Genomic DNA, 20712 nt, shown 5'->3' with positions numbered 1-20712 from the left:
AGTGGCAAAATGGTCCCCTTGGCTGGACCACATGGATGGAGGATATTGGTGATGCCAACTCACCAATGGGAGATTTTTAGTTTAGATGAATACTTTTATGATTATTAATCATGTTGTAACTTTTTTGTGATATTTCCTAAACTCTATCAAGTAGATGATGTAATTTGAACTCTACCAATAGCATACAATTTTTTATATTGGTTGGATTTGCATGACTATAGGCAAATCAATATTGCAAAATTGATGTAACAAACTTATTGTATGGTGCCCTCTTTATAATTAATAGAAAAAGAAAGAAAAAAACACAACAAAAATATTAATTTGATTTCTTAAAGATGATCTTATAATGAAGTATTTAAATGCTCATTAAGCATTACATTCCCATGAATTTACTAAGTCGCTAAGTGAGTATAGTTAGTTTTTTTGATCTTATGATGTGAGTCTTGCACTCAACAAGACTTGATCCTTACTAGGCTAATTAAGAACCTTTCAGCTTCACCAACAAACCAAGAGCCCATTAACAAGGTGACTTTTTATAACATATATACCTTAATTTTTCAACGCAGCCCTTAGATTTACATTACAAAAAGAAAAGAAAAAACAATATAAATTAAATAAGAAAATCATGATAAAATAGAATTTTGAAATTTTAATTTATCAAATTGAAACAAACTCAATCACCTAAATCTTAATAATAATTATTTTAATTTAAATTACGGCTATAAAATTTACGTCAACATCTTTGTATTTAAATTAATATATCAATTAAAGATTAAAAATAAAACAAAATTATGTAAGATCTGATCTGCGTTAATCACTCATTTAATCTCATGACCTCCTTTACGATGTCTTTAGAAATCACCCCCCTGAACAGTGACTTCCAAGGGTCTCACAAAGATATGGAGAAGATTGAAGGAAGCTCTAGATGATGGCTAAAATTAATTCTCTTTCCCATTATAGAAATTTTTTAAGGTGGCAAGCCCCAAAAAAATTCTCAAATATAGTGGGGAAAATAATTCCACAAGCATTTTACTCAGAACTGCCCTAATTAAGCATTCCATTGAGGGAAAATATCATAATGAATGATTCAGACTGAAACTGTAAAACTCAACTTATGAACACTCTTGGGGGATCAGAAAATGCTTATCCCCTTGATTTACAAAGAAACGGACAATTTTTAGCTGTATTTTTACCAATCTGGGTTCTTGCACCTCAAGAAATCCCGGTTAGCTGGACTCATTTTGCATGTCTCTGAAAACATCAAGTTGAGCGCCCATTATTTCTTGGAATCTATTACTTCTTTTAGCTTTTTGCCAAGAGCCATCGCCAATGGCGGTGGAACTGCATTTCCAATCTGACGATGCTTGCTATGTATGCTGCCACAAAACCTATAGCTGTCGGGAAAACCCTGCAAACATCAACTATAATGATAAGCCACAATAATTACAATTAAAAAGCAAGAGTACAGTTTAGATGAGGAAGTCAACTGTGTCAACAAAGCCTGTTACTCACTTGTGAACGAGCACATTCTCTAACGGTAACAATACGGTCCTGATCAGGATGAAAGCACATGCCTACTTTTCCCATTGGCTGTGGATCTGTAATAGATGTGGGAAAGTTTCCTTCCCAATCCAGTCTTCCAAATAGACCTTTCCACTGATTGTGCCGTTTAGCAGTATTTGGGAGGCACCAAGGAATGAGATCAACTATTTGCCCTGTGGATAACTTAACCTGACAAACAACCCATAACAATATGTTATTAGTGTCTTGCATATTCAAACCAAACAGATACAAGTATCATCCAATATTGATTTTCAAAAAGATAATGGAACCGCCAAAAACCTTTTCTTCTGGAAGATTCCGCCAATCAGCACCTGGACAGCACTTCGGAACTCTTTGGCAACGAATTAGATTCAACTCATTCATTTCTTTAGAAATATGGTCGTATAGAACAACTTCCTCATGACGAATCTGCTTTTGAAACCAAGAGACTGGAGCATTCCCATACTGCCACATACATGATGGACAAGGTCAAGGGGCAAATATGAATATGTAGACGCTAAGTAGTAATGCTAATATCTCGTACACAAACTAAGGCCACCCTCCAAAAATGAACCCTTTCAACTTATATCATTCTTGTGTGCCCATTTACACGAATAAAGCAGTGGTTGGCGAAGAATTTAAAGCTTAAGAAATTCAAATTGGTTAAGCCTAGACAGCCAAACTTTCAGTTTCCAAACAATCACAATTTTAGCAATTTGTGGAAAAAATTCTTTAGCTTTCAGATTTTTCTCTCTTTCCAACTTTTAGTGGTACCACTTCTCCCCATTAATCTTTTTTGTGATCATTTCTGATAAGTGACATTTTCAATTTTTCAACACTAATAAAACATATATACCATAAAAACCTTATGAAACTCCTTTTGGAATCATATTCTGTACGATCAATCGATAGTAAATGCCTTGAAGCCAAAGCATTGCGCTTCCAACTTTTGATAGGAACACATATGGCACAAAAAGCATACTTGCCAGAAAGTATATACAGTTGAAGCAGCTAAAGGGGAAGCCCCGTGGCAATTTATTGCTAGGCCTAAGATCACAAAACGCATTATTGGCAATCCTTAATAGAATAAGTTGGCATATAATGCTTAATTTCTGAATTATATTGATTATGTCCAGGACCTTGGCTGCAAGACCTATCTAAATTTTTCCCTTACAACAAAGAGTGAAGTGTTGTGGAAGGGCTTTTTTGGAAGGCCTATGGGATCAACAACAAAATGCTCAGAAAGACCAGAAAAGAGCTTTTCAAGAAAGCTGAAGTTAGTTCCCATCTCATCATGACAGAAAGAGGGTTAATTCTGTGCAAGAGTACATTGAAAAACATACTGTTTTCAAATAGCATGTTGTGACACAGCTACTTCAACATCACATGAAGTCAAGGCATTATAGAAGAAGTTGGGCTTAGCTCATACTGTAATTGTCAGTTGCAAGAAAGTAGACACGGTAGTAAACTGCTCCTGGCAATACAAATCAGGTAAAACCATTAAGGTCCAGATGATTTGAATGCCTTCTGCCTTGCTCATTTCAAGCAAAAAGGACTGCATTAAGAATACTTGGATGAATACTAAAGAGTAAAGACCAAGGGAGAAAGGGCTTGTTGGTACTTACGTTCTTCTAAATGGCAGATGCAAGGTCTCATAGTATCAAATAGAATACTTTAACAAATAAGATTATTTTCATAGCTTTACTGTTTGTGAAGCAAAATAAGATTTGTAGCTTCAGATAAAAAAAGCTTTCCATACTTCTGTCTTTTGTAATCACATGCATCAATGTAAAAATAGATTTAGTCTTGAAATCACATGCAAAGCGCATGAAATAATTCTAGGGAATCTAAGATTCCAGAGAAGCTTACTGTTATTTCCAGTTTGTCTGCCCCGTTGCCAACAGGTGGCAAGTCACCAATTGTATCTCTCACTGTAATGGAGCGGAAGGGAGCACCTAATGCTGCATCTTTGATAGCAGCATATTGCAAACCTCCAGGCAATGATATCTTAATTTGTGAGCTAGCAAAAACATGCATAGGCTCTGGCCATTCTGGAAGAGATTCATCAGGTGAAGCTGCCCAGATGAAAGCCCTTTTGCGGGATTGAGAAACCCCATAATTTCCTGCTTGAAGAACCCCAAATCGCACCTGATAAATGAACATTCAGAGGGTAACTAAATAAAATAATGCCGATAGTTCTCTCATTTTTATGTATTCCCATTTAAATAAAATAAGCAACTTAGAGTATGATAATAGAATTGAACATAACACTTCAATGATGAAACAGACTAATACCTGGTACCCCATCTCCAATAGAGATGCCAGAGTGAGCCGAAATGTCTGCCCTTTATTGAAGGATACAAAATTCCTGACATTTTCCAATAAAAAGAATTTTGGCCGAAAATAGTCAGCATATGAGAGGAAAGCTAAAATCATCTCACATTGCACTTTGCTCCAGGTCCTCTGGTTGAATCTGTTCATACCGGAGAAGCCCTAGTACCAAAAAGAATTCCAAAAAAATACCAGGGTCACATGTCAACTTTATAAAGCTCCAAAGCATAGAATTATACAGAAGCATATTACAAATGCTTTATGTAAACAGTATACAAAGCACAATATGCAAACTGCAAGACCTAATAAAGACATTGGAGGTTATATTTACTAAAGAACACATTCCAGGAGATGTATTCATTAACATATCTCCCATACAATTCTAGAAGATATTCATTCTAATAAATTAGATCAGTTCAATTGTTTTGACAGTATGATGTGATTATTACAGGATGTTTCCGAATCCTTACAGTTCATAGAAACTTCATGAGATGGGTGTAAAACAATGCAATTAAGAAATATGACATCCAGAATGAATCATAATGCCACGAATAAAAAAAGATTAATTCCACTGATTAATCTGTATGTTAAAATCCCAGCATCTACACAACTACAACTTAAATTTAACATTATTATACCTGACAAGGTGGTCCTCCATTGATAAAATCCACTTGCCCTGGCAAAGGCAGTTTATCCCTTTGCTCATCAGTTAGCTTTGAAGATTGCTCGATAGCCTCTGATGTTGAAATGCAATCATCAATGTCTCCTCCCTTTTCCATGATTGACCTACAAAAATAAGAAGAATTAGTTTAGAGAACAAAACTTTCAAGGAGTCTATATACATATCTTGTTCATGTACATGATCATCGAAATAAATAATGCATGATACTAAAAGATGGCAAGAGCAACACCTGGAACTAGACTATTAGCAATAGAGTGTGCCTAAGACCCTCTAAGACTAAATATATAAACAAAATCAAATTCAAGAAATATATTCATTAATGACAAATTGCAAACAGAACAAAGCAACCAAAGAATATATTCATACTTGGAAACAACTAAAACAAACATAATTGATGAGATTCTGCAGTTACAGGATTTTCTTACTAAAATCCATGCAGCATCATGTTATACTTCTCATGGAAGCGAGGGAAACAAAATTTGCTTCTACTTTTTCTATAGCCATAATGAAGTGGAACAACGCAATGTATGTCATACAAATGCTCAGACTGACCTTAATATAACATTGCAATTCTGGCAGAAAACCTCAGCTTCTGGATGATTAAGCTTGAAAGCCTCTGCAGCAGGTTCTTCATATTCGATGGCCCATTTGGTAAAGCTAGCTCCTGTAAAGCCATCAAATCATGTCTTGGTTAACATCTATATATGGATCAACTGTCAAAATTAAAGGGCATGTCACCAATCCTCTCGAATCCTCCATCACATAAAACATCTTCTAATCAGGAAATGAGCCACTCCTACAAGCACTAAAACTGTAGAAATCAGTCAATCAGTCATGTGACCTATCATTGTATATTCAGCTCCACAAAGTTGAAAAAATAAAAGAAAGTATTCGTTTGTTATTTCTGGATTTGATTGTGTATGAGACTTTTACATCAATGCTTCAAATCACACTCCTTGATACATCATCAAGATGAAAGAGAATGCTGAGGAGGATGATGGATCATAGAGTGTAATTTGAAACGTTGATGTAAAAATCTTGTACACAATCAAATCCAGAGATAACAAATGAATATTTGCATGGATTGTGGAACTCTTATAGCATTAAATAAAAGAAAGATTCAGATTGAATATTGAACTGTTTAACTTAATGCAACCCATCAAGGTCGATTTAGGTTTGTGCGACCCCCAGTGAAAATTTAACTCGCATGATTCATTTTAGGCTTTTCTTGAGTATAATATCCTGTTGAGACATTAATGACACTCCAAGATAAGGAGATTGTGATTTTAATGACATGCTTAGCAATATGTAGCTACTGACTTTTGTCATTGCTAAATGACAATACTTAAGCTCTGTTACATCCTGATGATGAATCACAGAGTGTGATCTGAAAAGTTGATGCCAAAAAAAAACACAATCAAATCCGAAAGCAAGAAGCAAGAAAAAAGAAACAGTATGGATTGTAGAAAGTTGATATCCTTAATTGCTGAAGCGTACAATAAAGGAAAACTGAGAAAGAAAATCTTGTTTTTATTGAGATGTGCATGATTCCGTGGTACTTGATTTCTTTATTGAGATGTATTGTCAGATCTGAGATGTATTCATTTTCTTTAATGAAGAAAATGAGTTCGTTGTTAACAATACTGATAACCTACACTGTCAAAAGCAGCATACAGGAAGATGAATGAATGTTTGCACTCATATCTAAACCTTAGGGCATGGGTAAGACAAGATATCTTACAAAACATGAGCGGATTGTCAAAGGAATTCCACAAAATAGTAGCAAACTTGAATGAAGAGATCAAACCCAAATGGACAAACCCAAGGTCATTGCAAAGGTGAAATCATACAGCTAAAGGAAAGGGTCTGTTACAAGCTAAAGACAGTAAGGAAGAGAACATCATTGAAGAATATTAATGACTATCTCAGATCTGACAGTCATTCATGATCATGAGATAATATGCACTGTCAAGAGCAGTTCTATAGGAATCGAAGGCAAACAAAGAGCAGTAGCAGTGAGGAGGCCCTTTCAAGCAACACGGAGCAGTAGGTACGTTAGCAAAGTAACCAATTTAGAAGACAAATCCAAGAGACCCTGTCTATAGGAGTGCACATGCAGTCTTAAAGGCATCAACAGTCCAAAATCAGGAGAACAGTGAAACAGGCTTGATCTCAAACACAATGCTACGTTTAATCCAAGTATACTGTTTAATCCAAGAATACTACGGAAAGGTATGAATGCCATTCTGATTTTTTGCTTGGCGACAACAGTCCCTCACCTTTGCATAATCATGAGATGGCAGCCACTTCACATGAGGATGATAGTATTGAGGAGTCTCCCAATATAGGCACTCAAATTTTGTGTGAGGAACGTATTGAAGATTCAAGCCACAAAGGTTCTTATTTTGTACATCATACATTGAAGGATGTAAAGAAGTCACAATGTACGTGTGATGGATGGCTACAAAGAGATAGGACGGCCAAGTGGTTGACTGCCCAAGCAAGACAGCACTTACAAGAGAAACATTCAAATTTGTGTGGACATGGAAAGAGGTATGGTTCAGAAATTTTGCTCGTATACATCATGAGGAACAGGAGTTACTTCTTTTAGAGAACCCGTTGAAGGCTCAAAACATAGATGAAGATAGGATAGTAGAGCACACACTTGGTGGATCAGCCACTAGTGTTATACCTACTCACGTAGAGGGCAATATAAGAAATTTGGTGGTTGGCCCTTCGATCATTCGTGGAGAGTTTGAAAAGTTATCTCTCCTAGAGGCTTTCATGGTAGAGCTTACATTTTCTGAACCAGCCTATGAAGGAGTCTACATGGACGAGAACATTGGTGATTCAGTTTGGTTTAAGCATGAGGGCATTCTTGGAGAAGCTATTGATACAATTCTACCTCATGATACTGTTACCAATTTTTCCTTTTCAAGTCAAAAAATGCCTCATGGGACCTTTTGTTTCATCGGTAAGATGTTCAAGGTTTGTAATAGGCTAAAAGAGGAAAAATCACCTCCAAGACCCCAAAAAGCTTCTATTGAAGTCTACCACATTCAACAAGATTAAACTTATTCATGTATTATTTTTGGAGGGAATTCAGATTTTAAAAGGAATAAGCTTTTTACGTTGAATGAACAATCAAAGGTCAAGGTTGTCTTTGCCATGTCATCAAGTCATTCTCCACGTAGCATGGGTTTGAACTAGGGTTTTGTTTGAGGAAGCTTAAATTGTTTTGCAAAAGAAATCCCCACTTTTGCTGCAAACTTCTCTTCATGCAGGTCTGTGATAGCACCTGCAATCTACAACAGAGACTGGAAGAGCAGTTTAGAGATATACATCACGTCTACATCTTCAGTTGAGAAAGAAGAGACCGATTTATTTAATATATTCTCAGTTCTGAGGGAGTTTCAGAGTTATTTCAAGATTTTAGATGTGGAGTGTGCTACTATAATGATGGAGAGGCCTATGTAAACCACAGAGATCATGATTTGTCATCCATGCAACGGTACAATCAACACATAAGGGCAGTTCTGTTCTCTATAAAAGTATTTTACTATCAGTTGTAAGATTATTTACACGCATGGTTTCCTTTGTTCTGGTTTTAAAAGTAAAGTTCCATAAGTGAGGATCCACCTCTCATAGATAAGTATCTTGTGTGAACTCAAAACATAATGAATCAAGGTGAGAAATCAGTCCCAAGTCTGAGAATGACCTAGGGTTTTATGGAGAAATGAAGAAAATGAGTTCATTGTTAACAATACTGATAACCTACACTGTCAAAAGCAGCATACAAGAAGGTGAATGAATGTTTGCACTCATAAATAAACCTTAGGGCATGGGTAAGACAAGATATCTTACAAAACTTGAGGGGATTGTCAAAGGAATTGCTCAGAATAGTAGCAAACTTGAATGAAGAGATCAAACCCAAATGGACAAACCCAAGGTCATTGCAAAGGTGAAATCATACAGCGAAAGGAAAAGGTCTTTTACAAGCTAAAGACAGTAAGGAAGAGAGCATCACTGAAGAATATTAATGACTATCTCAGATCTGACAGTCATTCATGATCATGAGGTAATATGCACTGTCAAGAGTAGTTCTATGGGAATTGAAGGCAAACAAAGAGCAGTAGCCGTGAGGAGGCCCTTTCAAGCAACACAGAGCAGTAGGTACGTTAGCAAAGTAACCAATCTAGAAGACAAATTCAAGAGACCCTGTCTATAGGAGCTAAGTCACAAGGTTCGAATTTGACAGCCATGAAATTCGGATGAAATTCGACAAGGGAAAAATTCGAAAAAAAAATCAGATAAATTTCACCTTCTATAATTTTGTTTATTTTTAAATATATGTATACTTCTAATAAATTATCAGAAAGCGACCCTTGTTGGAGAAAATCCGAGGGCGACCCAGCAGTTGCAGACACCCATGACCCAATAGATACAAAGCATATACAAAGAATACCCACAACCAGCTGAGTTGTGTTTAGAGGTAGATAGCAGTGCTTTATAGAGGAAATTCAATTAAATTCAACTTTTTTATAGAAGTTTGAAATTCGATTAAATTTGAACCTCATCCATGAAAATCGCCGTATCCTGTGACTTAGTATAGGAGTACACACAAAGTCTTAAAGGCATCAACAGTCCAAAATCAGAGAGAACAGTGGATCAGGCTTGATCTCAAACACAATGCTAGGTTTAATCCAAGTCACAAAGCCATTCGCAATAAATTCATAGCCAATATGAAGATGCAACCATTCATCGAGGAAGGCAATGAACAGTAAAAGTTTGCAGTCACAAATCACCATAGAATGGTCATGTTAATGGCATCTTGGTCCCTCCGTTCTGTAACTGCAAGGAGTCCAAGCTCTTTCTTATAGCAGTGAAATATAAGAGAATCGCATAAAAGACAAAGAATAAGAAAACAGGGAGCAGTCTACAAGGCCATTGGGAATATGAAAATAGTAAGCCAAATCTCAGGAGTAGATATCACAAGAAAGAGTGCAATCTTGACACCTAAGCAGAGACGTCTTAACTCTAGAGGAAATAAGGTCTTCATGCAAACACAGATAATTATTTGCAGGATATATATTTATTGAATGACAGTCAAAAGAGCTTTTTATAGTGCATAAATGACCATCACCAAAGGAAGTCATAAAAGCATTCAAAATGACAGTTATGTGGATATAGACACATTCAAAAGCATGACAGCATATTAGTGATAAAGGAAGGATAATAATAAGTCTACGAACAAAAGCAACTACCAGTGATGCAAACATGAATAAGAATGTTTCAAATGCAGTCATATGAAGTGCCTCACTCACGAAAACATTAATAGAGTATAGAAGTTTTAGAACAATCCTTGGAAGCATTTTGACCAAGCAATGAATATTACATTAAAAATGCAAAGTCAGAGAGGCAAAAAGGTCTTATAGCAGAGTGAAAGATGCAAAGACTGAGATTCAAGAAGACAGCTGATGACAGTAGGGCAGTTGATACTCAGAAGGATCAATTAAAGGCAAAACTTCATGATGAAACGATGAAAGAACAGGGTCCGCTGCAAATTGCAGAAAAGTCCCATAGTGATTGACAGTAAAAGGGTACATATCTGAGATAAATGTGACCTTGGAAATAGATTTAACAGATGTTGGACAAGGAGTGCAGGTATCTCAAGTACTGAAAATATGGAATCTTCTTACCCTTAAGGAACTTCATGGCCTTAGACAAGGCTTATAAAATGTTTTTGCAACATATACTCTAGAGAATATTGAGCAATGCAAGGTAAAGTTTATGGACAGTGATGGCAGAAGAGTGCTACCAATGCAATGGAAGGATTATCTTGAGTCTGTGTGGTTTAAGTGTTTACAGAAATCAGAAATACTTGAGACTCCACATTTGGAAGCTTATGAACAGAAAACCATTTCACTGGAACATGCCAGAGTTAAAGAGGATTTATTGTTAATGGAGTTCAATTCTCTGTTTTGTGGCATTGCAAATCAAATGCTCACAGCAATAGATGGGTCAGACATTGGTTTTCAGTTTACGGTAAATAAGGAAAATAATGCAAGAATGGTAGAAATTGAGCAAGTAATGGAAGGTCTTCATAGAGAAGAGGATTTAGTTTGCAACCATGAAGGAGGTGCATATCAGTGGCTTGAAGTTCCAGAATTGTCATCAAGTGTGTAATTTGAAGGAATTACTTGAGCTCTCCTAATATTCCCATTTAGGAAATTTTCAAGGATGGCAAAAGCAAGGCAATAAAGAACACATAGATACTCCATAGAAACACAAGCTACCTGATTTCTCCAATCCTTCTGACAAACCACCACAGCCAGCAAATATGTCCAGTGTTGACAAGCGACAATCATTAGATGTTTCTGATGTCTTTTCTGTAGGATGATCTCCTGAAACTGCTTTTCCTTTCCTCTTGGCATTTTCAACTTCATCAACAAGAAACTTGCCTTTTTGGTTTCCTGTGCTTTTTGAAGAGCTTAACTTGATGTTTGCAGGTAGCTATTCACAGCAAGTTATTGAAAAGAATTACCTCTCCCAGTCAAATAAACTTAATAGAAACCATGCATCGCTTGAAATTTTGCAGAGTTGTTAAAAGTTAAAACATTAAAAAATTTACCTGCTTCAGGGCACCCTTAATTGGATCATAGATGCAACTGCAGAAGAATATATGTTCAAAGATAGCATTGCCAGGCATAGGAGAGAAATATTGTTGTCTCATGACAACACATTTTCCTCTTATTGCATCCACTTCTACAATTACAGATTCATCACTATAATAAACCTGCAAAGATGAGAATAAAAAATACTGTCAACAATGATTGATGTTTTGCCTCAACTTCAAATAGATACCAATCTTTATACATAATGTAGCAATCCCCACAGCAATTTATACCAGAGATATTAATTTCATGACATCAAAATGGCATGAATAGATGTGTCGATTGAAATACACTTCAAGAGGGATATGCAAGATGTTTGTACAAATTGCTATAAGTAAGCCAACAGATTCTAACAGAAAGCTGCCAGGAAGATTCAACTGTGAAGTAAAGAGTTAAAAGTTTGCCAGCAAAACCGTCGAACATTTAGAGATGACAAAAACTAAAACAGAAAAGGGTCGCTAGAAAAAGGAATATAGTATTACCTCCCTTATGTCAGCAGTGTAGGCCTTTTCAAGCCCAACATCGTCTGGGCGAAAAAATCTTCGAGCTTTTATCTTTGTGGGCTTGGAATCAGACTTCCTTAAGCCACATGAACTTTTGATCTCCAAAATCTGGCAAACAGCATAGGATCTAAGACCCCTGTTCCCACTCGCTTTGAACTTTTCTAGAGGTTCCTTTTCATCTCCAACAGCAGCAAACTGTTCTGGATCAACATAAATAAAATCATGCAGGTAGTATTCCACACCTTCATATTTAAATCCATCATTATTTTGAAGCATGTAGAGTTCTGAATTCTGCTTCTCATCTTCTCTTATCCTACAAGACTGACACTGGCCATTTCCCAGACCCAGGGTATCATAAGGAAGAGAAAGGAAGGCACCACAGTTTGGTGCATATAGAGACTTGCAGAAGTATTCAACAGGCAGTTTCTTCCTTTCCATCTCTATTGCTCGTGCCCTATCAGCTTCATCTGCAATCAAATTTCCCTTCCTATATTGATAGCCCCAAGATCGCAATCTGATCTCCACTACCATTGTCTCTTTAACATCTTTCACATCAACTTGAAGGCATTGGTGAGTCATAAAGACTTCTCGTGGGTTAGCTGCATTTCCTAACAGAGTTTCACTGCCTCTCTGAAGAACTCTTCCATGAATCATTTTTGTGCCATTAGATTTCTCATACATATATTCAACAAAAAGAATAGTGGGAAGGGCCTCAGAGTTCTGGTTCTGACCTTTTGAATACACCAGAACTGAACTTCCCACGGCAATATCTCCATCAGCAGAAACCATTTTATACAGGGGTTCCCCAGATGAAGTTTTACCAACAGATTGGCCCACCCATTTTATATCTTTGCTACTTGATCTGCCTCTCCCTGTTCTAATAACAGGGGAGAGTTCAGTTTTGTCCACCACAATCAAATCAGTCTCTTCGTCATCCTCACTGTCTTCCTGATTCTGTTCATCCTCATCTTTCTCACCATTCTCACCATTTTCTTCCTTTATTTCATCAGATGCAGAACTTGAATAGTACTCACTCCAGATGCGATTTATTAGCTTTGTAGTGGTTGCACGCATTGCTTGCTTGCTGACAGTTTCAGGCCGTGCACTAGCCCTAGGATTCAAATTCTTTCCTTTGACTATGACTCCCTTCTTTGTTAGAAACAGTTTTGTATGATGTCTTTGTTCCATCTTTGTTGAAAGGCCTGTCACAAAGGCACTCCTTTGTATGCATTCATCTGGATATTCTGCAAATTGCTGCAAAATAATTTGACCGTGAACAACAACATACCTTTCTACAGCATCCAGATTGGACGAGATAAAAGATAGCTCAGTATTATCTTGGCTCGCCAGCTTCCTAATCACGTCTGAGAAAGAAAGCTTTGAAACACGACTCTGCTCCTTCAGCATTACAATTATTTTGATTGCAAGCCTGGCAGTTTTTAGCACAGGTTTATACCATGGTGAATACTGCTTAGAAGGCTTCCCAAGCCTATACCAAGCACCATCGGTGCGGATTGATATGAAGAGCATATTTGCTCCAAATTCTATCATCCATTCCTTGATAGCACTTAAATATATGCGAATTCCATGTGGCTCGTTGTCGTTAGAATTCTTACCCCCTCCAGAGTCAGCATCCAAACAATAGCCACTACCATCATCTTCTGTCATGACACCTGAGCCAAATACTGCAGTATCTGTCTCAGTACCACCAAGCATTGGAAGAAGTTCCAGTGGAACAAGCCTGGAATCGGAATTATATAAAGACCAATCATGCAACATTCTGCGGGGTAGATCTTCAGGATCTAATATACATGAATCGTCATAAAAAAGATACTCATCCATTTCATCTTCAGTGGCCTTATAAAATGCAGGTAACGGATAATCATTTGCAATTTCATCCTCATTAATTTTGACGTAGAACTTCTTCTTGCCTTGAGACTTTCGACTTGGTTTTGCAGCCTCCCAATCATTCTCCTCTTGTATCAATCTTGCAAGCTTCTCATCCTCATCATAGACAGACGAAGCACCAGAACCAGCAGCAGTACTAGCAGAGCTCTCGTTAATTATTATACCCACAGACCCCACACGTTTTGATTCAAGACATTCCTGCTCCAGAGCTACAAGAGCAGGCAAACCAGTAAAAATCTGATCACCGTCTTCAAAACTGCTGTCCAAACCAGTTAACTGTTTTACAATGAAATCTCCCTGAGAAAGAATGAAATCTCTCCCCAAAAACCTTCCTTGATAGCTCTTATTAGAAGACATAGATCGTGTGACACGTGCCACCAATTCATCTAATCCTAATTCAGGATTACCTCCGTCGGGCTTGGACAGAGCCTTGTAGACCTCAACGCAAAGCATTGCCTTTTCATTTAGAATACTGAAGAACTTCTTATATGAGCCAGCAGGCTTTACACACATGTATTCTGCTACCTCGGTTTGAAGCCATATAATAGGAGACCCATTTTCATACCCAGTTATGGACCATGTTCCCACAACCCCAAACCCCTCACACCGAACCCCTTTTGATTTATCCAATAAACCATCCTTTGGCAAAATTAATCCAGAAATATAAAGATCCATACCATACACCATTTCTATTGGCTGAGAGGCACCTTGAGAATCATGTATAATAAAATCTACCAAGCGCCGTTGTGGAGGCATTTCTTCCTGGTGTTGTTCATTCACTGTTAAGCTAATGGCAAGCTCCTCCTCCTCTACAGTTACTTCCTCCTTGGCTTCAATCATTGAGTCTTTACCGTCCAGACAAAGCCTTTTCTCCTTGTAATTCATCACTGTGGCTGCCCGTTTGGGGCGTTTTCTAGTTCGGTTAGGTTCACCCTCATCTTGAACCTCAACCACATCGGCTTGCTTTTGACCTTCTTCCTTTCTGGGTCTCTTTCGGCCCATATCCTCGGAACTATCAGAATCCCTGTCTGATGCCAAGTATTTCACGCAGTCCTTCCAGCTGTAAAATTTCTCCCCTGTACTCACATGAAGGGCTTAAGTATTAATGGAAAAACGTATGAACACATCATTAGTCAGAATCAAGTACTCGAATTAAATAATGAAGCGCGCGTTATATCAATCAAAGCAAGTGCATTGTCTGATAACAGCAGACATAAGACAATAACAGGTGTGAATACCTGTGGGAGCAATATATGTTCGCCTTATTCGACCGTTTGTTGCTGTTTTCTGCATGACAATTCCTCCTTGCTTTTCCCACTTTATCAAGTCATCTCCACCTCCACCCACGGCCGCCATTGATTAAATGTGTGGTAGTGCGCCTAAAAAAACTGCAACTGAACCTTCAAGCTTAGCTGCTCAGCGGAATAAAACCATTCCACAAACATTCATTTATATAGCTCCTACAATTTCTCAATCATTTTTTTTCTCTCACACTTAATTCTCCTCCACAGAAGAGTACAAAATATTCCGGGTTTTCAAAATGGCTTCTCTCCTGCTTCTCCTGCCTTTTCACGGGCCATAGCATAGGGATGAAATTTCAACTTACGCGCCAAAAATATTTCGCTTAAACAGTTTCAGCTCAGTCCCGCCAACGAAATGAAATTTAATCTTCCTATCCAAAACCTAGTTTGACAATTGCCCGCTTTCGTTGAAGAAATATATTTTACTTTCAACATTATTGCAATTAGATTTGTTTAAATGAATTAATTTATAAAAAAAAAATTAATAAATGTTATTTTTATAGAGTTTATGTATTTTTTTTAAACAATATTAAATAATCTGATTGGTTAATATCTCTTAAATTATTATTTTGATTGATTATATTTGTAATATTTTAACTATTATATGAGACTTCACTTAAGTAAAGGAGAAAATATAATTACTTAGTACCTCTAGGGTGTACTATTATATTAATTTTAAAAATTTATATGGATTTTTGTATATCTTCATAATACATATTGACTAATATTTTTAAAATTAATGGTTTTTTTTTTGTTTTTGTTTTTTTAAAGTGTAGGAATCTAGTAGCTCCCTTATAAACTGCACTGCATTAGGTAATTTTTTTAACATGATGGATGAGGCGAGTGTAACACGGAGAAAAAGTAGTTAGTAATAGAACCCATAATCAACAGAGTAGGAACATATTTTTGCATTAATTGATGGGTTAATGGGATTAGATGTTTGTCTTCAATTTGATTAGATCCGCTGATCTAGGAAGACTCTACCGACTTTCATTGTTTCTTTCTAAATATACATATACATCTCCAACATGCGTGGAAGTGAATATTTGAAAAGCAAACTTGTGTTAAAGATAAAAATCGTGCACATATTTTTACATTAGATATTGTAGGAAGACTCTATAGACTTTTTCGCTTTAAAGAAAAAGATCATGAACATATTTTTGTATTAATTTATGGGCTAATGGGTCGTTGATCCATTGATGTAGGAAGACTCCATAGACTTTCGGTTATTTCTTTCTCAAAGTACGCGTACATCTCCAACATGCATGGAAGTGTGTTGTTGTGAACATGTTAACAAACTCTTACTTTTAACTTAAATTTGACAACCATTTCATAGTTATAAACATAATATTTTCAAAATAAATACACATAAAATTCAATCTACCATTTCATAATTTAGTTAAAAAATATATATATGTTATAATTTTTATTTTTAATTATTTTTTAATAATTATAAAAAAGTTTGAAATTTAAATATAAAAAACTAGATGTAAATAATTGAAATTTAGAAATTAGAATTAAAAAATTGTATTAGAAAAAAACAATGTAGATACAATAAACTCTAAATGTTTTTTATGTAGTAAATATAATTTAAAGTAAAAAATAATAATTTTAAGGTTAAAAAAATAGATCTAATTGATATCTCTTGCGGCATTTCTTTAGTTGGATGTATTTAAGATATTTATAGTAGTTTTTATTTATTTAACAATAATAATAAAATTATTTAATTATATTTATATTAAATATAATTGTTCTTCCTAAAATAACATAATTCTTAATAAATAAAAATAAAAATTCAAGAGCAGTATTTGTTAGCATTTTTTTAGATTGGTGTATTTAAGATCTCTTACTAATCTAATTAATAAGTCAATTAACATAATATTGCATTATAAAAATAGAAAGTTGAAATTTAAAAAAAAATATTAAATGATTACAAGACAAAATAAATTCTATTATAAATCAAATTTCGGTTGTGTGATTTTTTAATCTTGAAGCAAGTCAATAAAATTTATTTATAATCATAGAAATGTTCTCCATATATTTTTGTTGTAGATGTTTTGGTATAGTGTGCTTGATAGCTTTAATGTCCTTCCTAGCCTATTACATGGAAGAGGGAACATGGGCTCCAAGTAGATAAATAGTATAGAGGGATCAATAATCGTGCTAATTTTGCAACCATGTAGTGGTTACATGGAATTTCATAGGACCTGCATTTTTTAGAAATGTGACATGAACTCTAATTTATATACAACTAAGGTTTGTAAGTATGACTCATTGTGCAACTCACTACAATAGTGTGTCCAATGTGAAGTGCTTTTAAAATGGATTTTTAAAGATTTGATTATAACTTTATTAAGAAATCTCTAGTACTTGAACATTAAAATACAATGCATTATCAAAAAAAATTAATATTTCTCTTCCAAATATAAATTATACTTGATATAAAAGACCTAATAATTGATCATGTATAACACTGTTTATGGTTTAAATAACATATTTTTATTTGTAAAATAAAAAATATACAACACAAATAATCATAAACCTATTTGAATTCTACTCTATATTTTATGCCAGAATGAAGAGGGGAAAAAGACTTGTGAGGTGGATTAGTTAATAAGCATGCAAATTAGTCATGGAAGCATATGAAATCAAAGACATAATTTGAAATGCATGAAAACATGAATAATGAAAATGCATATACCTCACACAATCCTTTTACCTTCTCCTTCGGATGAAGCTTGATGAAGTGAAGGCGCCCTTGGATGATGCTCCACTTGATGTGCTCCTCTTGCTTGCTTTCTTGATGTGGATGGCTCTCCAATGTTGTGCACGAATGGAATGGATTTGGAAGATGATAAGGATGAGATGATCAAGTGTGGATGAGATATGATTTGAACATGATAAGGTTGCCAAGATTTTCTGGGCTCAAAAGGACAGCATAAAATTACTAAACTTGGAGATGAAGAATGGAGGGATGGAGTCCTCAATTTATAGGAAGAGGAGAGGAAGAATAGATGGCTAGGATGGATTCAAGATTAAGGGCTTGGATTGCTTGTGAGCTCACACAAGGCCCAAGAGAGGGTGTGGAGACCAAGAGATATGCCTTAAAGGCATTTCTTATCTCCACACTCCTCAAGGTACATTGGGGAGACTTCCCAAGGTACTTTGAGAAGAGCAAAGTACATTGGGAAGACTTCCCAGTTTGCCTTGAGAGGAGCAAGGGATGTGACATTCCTTGAAGAATGGGGAGGAGGAATTTAAAATTCTCCAAAAAGGGATAATCATGGGGATTGGAGGAATAAGAAGAAATTAAAAATTCCTTGGGAGATGAGATGCCTAGAGGATTGTGAGATTTTGAAGATCTCACATTTACCTAGGAAAAGAGCATTAAAAGCTAGTGGTTGGATGGAAGGGACAAGGAGTTGACTTCATGGCTAATCATGATGATTAGCCATTAGCAACTCATTAGGAGGGGGATTAGAGAAAATGTTAGGTGTGATTAAGATTCGTAGGAGGATTTGACTAGGAGAAAGAATGAGTGGAGGGAATTAAAAATTAGAAAAATAAGATTAAGTGAGTTTAGGGAGTTTCTAGAAGACTTTATTATGTTAATGATGAATTAAGAAGATGGTTTGTAGGAATCATGTGGGTTAACTAATTAATTGAAATTAATTAGTCAAGAGGAAGATTTGTGAGGATTTAATCTTTTAGAAGAATAAAGAAAGGGATTGATTTATTAAATAAATCAGCCACATACTATGGTGACAATATCAATTATATTTAATTAATATTGAGGAGAATTTGAATTAACATAATTAATTAATTAATTATGTGAGGAATTAAAAATAATTATTTTTAAGTGTCTACAATAAACCTAATTGAATTCTACTCGATATTTTATATTTCATCCTAAACAAATTATTTACCCTCTAATACCTAACCCAAATTTAGTACACCCTAAAATCCAAATGTTAATACCTAACTAGAATAGAAATATTGAGGGGGGTGGGTGTAGAGGTCTATGGAAGTTGAATGGTCATTTTCCATTGTTTCTTCCTTGTGCTTTGCATTCTCTAAATGGTCTCAAATTGGTGTTCTTCAATGATCTTGGTGGATTTTGGCCTCTTGGTTTCCTCTTCTTCCAATTGTTCATTTTTGTTCATCCTATTTTTTTTGGTTTTGGTTTGGATTTTTGTCTCTGCTAGGTTTTTTCTAAGGTTTTGTATCTTCGAGTTTTATTTTTTGAAATTTTGAATTATCTCTTGCCTTATTGACTAACTAGGGCTTGACCCCCTAAAAATTATTTTTAAATTCATTATCCCATCTATTTTGAAACTAAATTTAATAACCATGTACCTCTCCTTGGCTTCGTGTACCTCTCCTAGGTCAGCTGCCCAATGAGACGTGAAGCAACTAATGAAAAGGACAAGGTTAAAATCAATGCTAATTTAGTTAACTTGGGGCCAGAGAGTAATGGTAATGTAGCTGGTAATTCTTCCTTGAATAAGCCTACATACAAGGATGTGATAAACGTAGATACTTAATAAACGAGAGACACCCTACTTTAGTGATCTTCGTGGATATAATGTGGGATTATTTGGGACCGATACAATTAGAGTGGGAAATGGAGACCTCGTCAATGGAGGATGTACACACATAAAAATGGTCTAAAGATAGTTATTAAATACGTAGTTATTTGATTAATTCCCCTTCCCAACTAATTGAATTCACAAGCATTTTGATTAATTTCTCTATTCATCTACTAGTAAATAATTCTACGTGATGTATTTACATAGTTCATTTCATATCCCCCTTTGATTAATTAATTCTCCCCCCATATAAATCAATTCTTCTAATCCCTAATTAAAATTAACAAACTCAAGTTTGTTGAGATTAATTACCATTTTTCAATTATTTGAATTTCTAATTTCAAATGAGCACATGGCTCCTAACTTTTAACCACCTAACCTAACCATCCCCTAACCTAACCCATTCCACCTAACCTTGGGTTTAACTAACCCTATCCTATCTTGCACATTCTAACCTCTTTGTCCTAACCTCCTATGGTGTGGATATTCTCCCCTCGAGACACATGTCACTTTTGCCACATGTCTCCCCCCTTGGACACTTGCCCTCTCACGAGCAAGGCTCCTTGACACTTGTCACCATAGAGATGACAAATATCCCTTCCTCCAACATCTTCTCTAACTTCCTCAATCTTGGCCCTTTATATCTTCAGATCAGATCTGGACCGTTGATTCCTGCCACCTCACCTTTGGCCTTGGAATTCCTATAAATATCCCCCATTTTGGAGCAATAAGGATCCCTCGCATTCATAGTTTTAGCATCATTACTATAGGCATTTTCATTTCAATCATCTAGTAATTAGCATTTTGGATTAATCATAGCATGTTAATCTAGTTTCTTAGATCATGAATTTCATATCATTTGCATAATCAATCATGATCAAGTAGCTACTCAACTCTTGAGTTGCCACTTTGGAGGTCATTGCTCCGCTGAGAGCCAATCAATCCAACACCTTCAAGGTCCTCAAGAATAGAGGAAAATGGGACATTTCAAGGAAGGCTCATGGTTTGCATTTTTAATCTGGTTTTTAATTAAGCTTTTCATTATGTTTTTATTGTCTCATTATATGTGTATACCTTTCTTATATACCACATTTTTAGCATCACATTAATTGGCACCCACCGTGGGGGGCTTAGCCCCTTTGATCTTTAACAAGTTTGCTTGCAGGAAATTTCATTCACAGG

The 20712-nt window shown here is 35.7% G+C and overlaps 1 protein-coding gene across 1 annotated transcript; it reads right to left on the bottom strand.

Moving 5' to 3' along the window:
* Window positions 1–929: 929 nt before the first annotated feature.
* LOC131071920 (DNA (cytosine-5)-methyltransferase 1B) lies at window positions 930–15313 on the bottom strand. Its single transcript, XM_058007891.2, has 11 exons — window positions 14879–15313; window positions 11712–14716; window positions 11187–11351; window positions 10852–11068; window positions 5108–5219; window positions 4512–4659; window positions 3838–4035; window positions 3412–3690; window positions 1843–2007; window positions 1513–1731; window positions 930–1408 (listed from the first exon to the last, which is right to left on the bottom strand). Exons 1-11 carry the CDS (start codon window positions 14994–14996, stop codon window positions 1277–1279), a joined length of 4758 nt encoding a protein of 1585 aa, XP_057863874.2. The 5' UTR covers window positions 14997–15313; the 3' UTR covers window positions 930–1276.
* Window positions 15314–20712: the final 5399 nt, after the last annotated feature.

The sequence above is a fragment of the Cryptomeria japonica genome, chromosome 7, assembly GCF_030272615.1.
Source record: "Cryptomeria japonica chromosome 7, Sugi_1.0, whole genome shotgun sequence".
NCBI classification, from domain to species: Eukaryota; Viridiplantae; Streptophyta; class Pinopsida; order Cupressales; family Cupressaceae; genus Cryptomeria; species Cryptomeria japonica.
The sequence above is the reverse complement of the archived record's forward strand: the minus strand, read 5'-3'. Positions and strand labels throughout refer to the sequence as shown.

Bases quoted from the DNA above. Each gene is read 5' to 3' on its own strand.
- LOC131071920 (XM_058007891.2), bottom strand. From the start codon at position 14,996: ATGGCGGCCGTGGGTGGAGGTGGAGATGACTTGATAAAGTGGGAAAAG. The intron at 14,717-14,878 runs GTATTCACACCT...ATGTGAGTACAG, and splicing joins AACATATATTGCTCCCACAG to GGGAGAAATTTTACAGCTGG. The intron at 4,660-5,107 runs GTCAGTCTGAGC...TTATTTTTGTAG, and splicing joins AATTGCAATGTTATATTAAG to GTCAATCATGGAAAAGGGAG.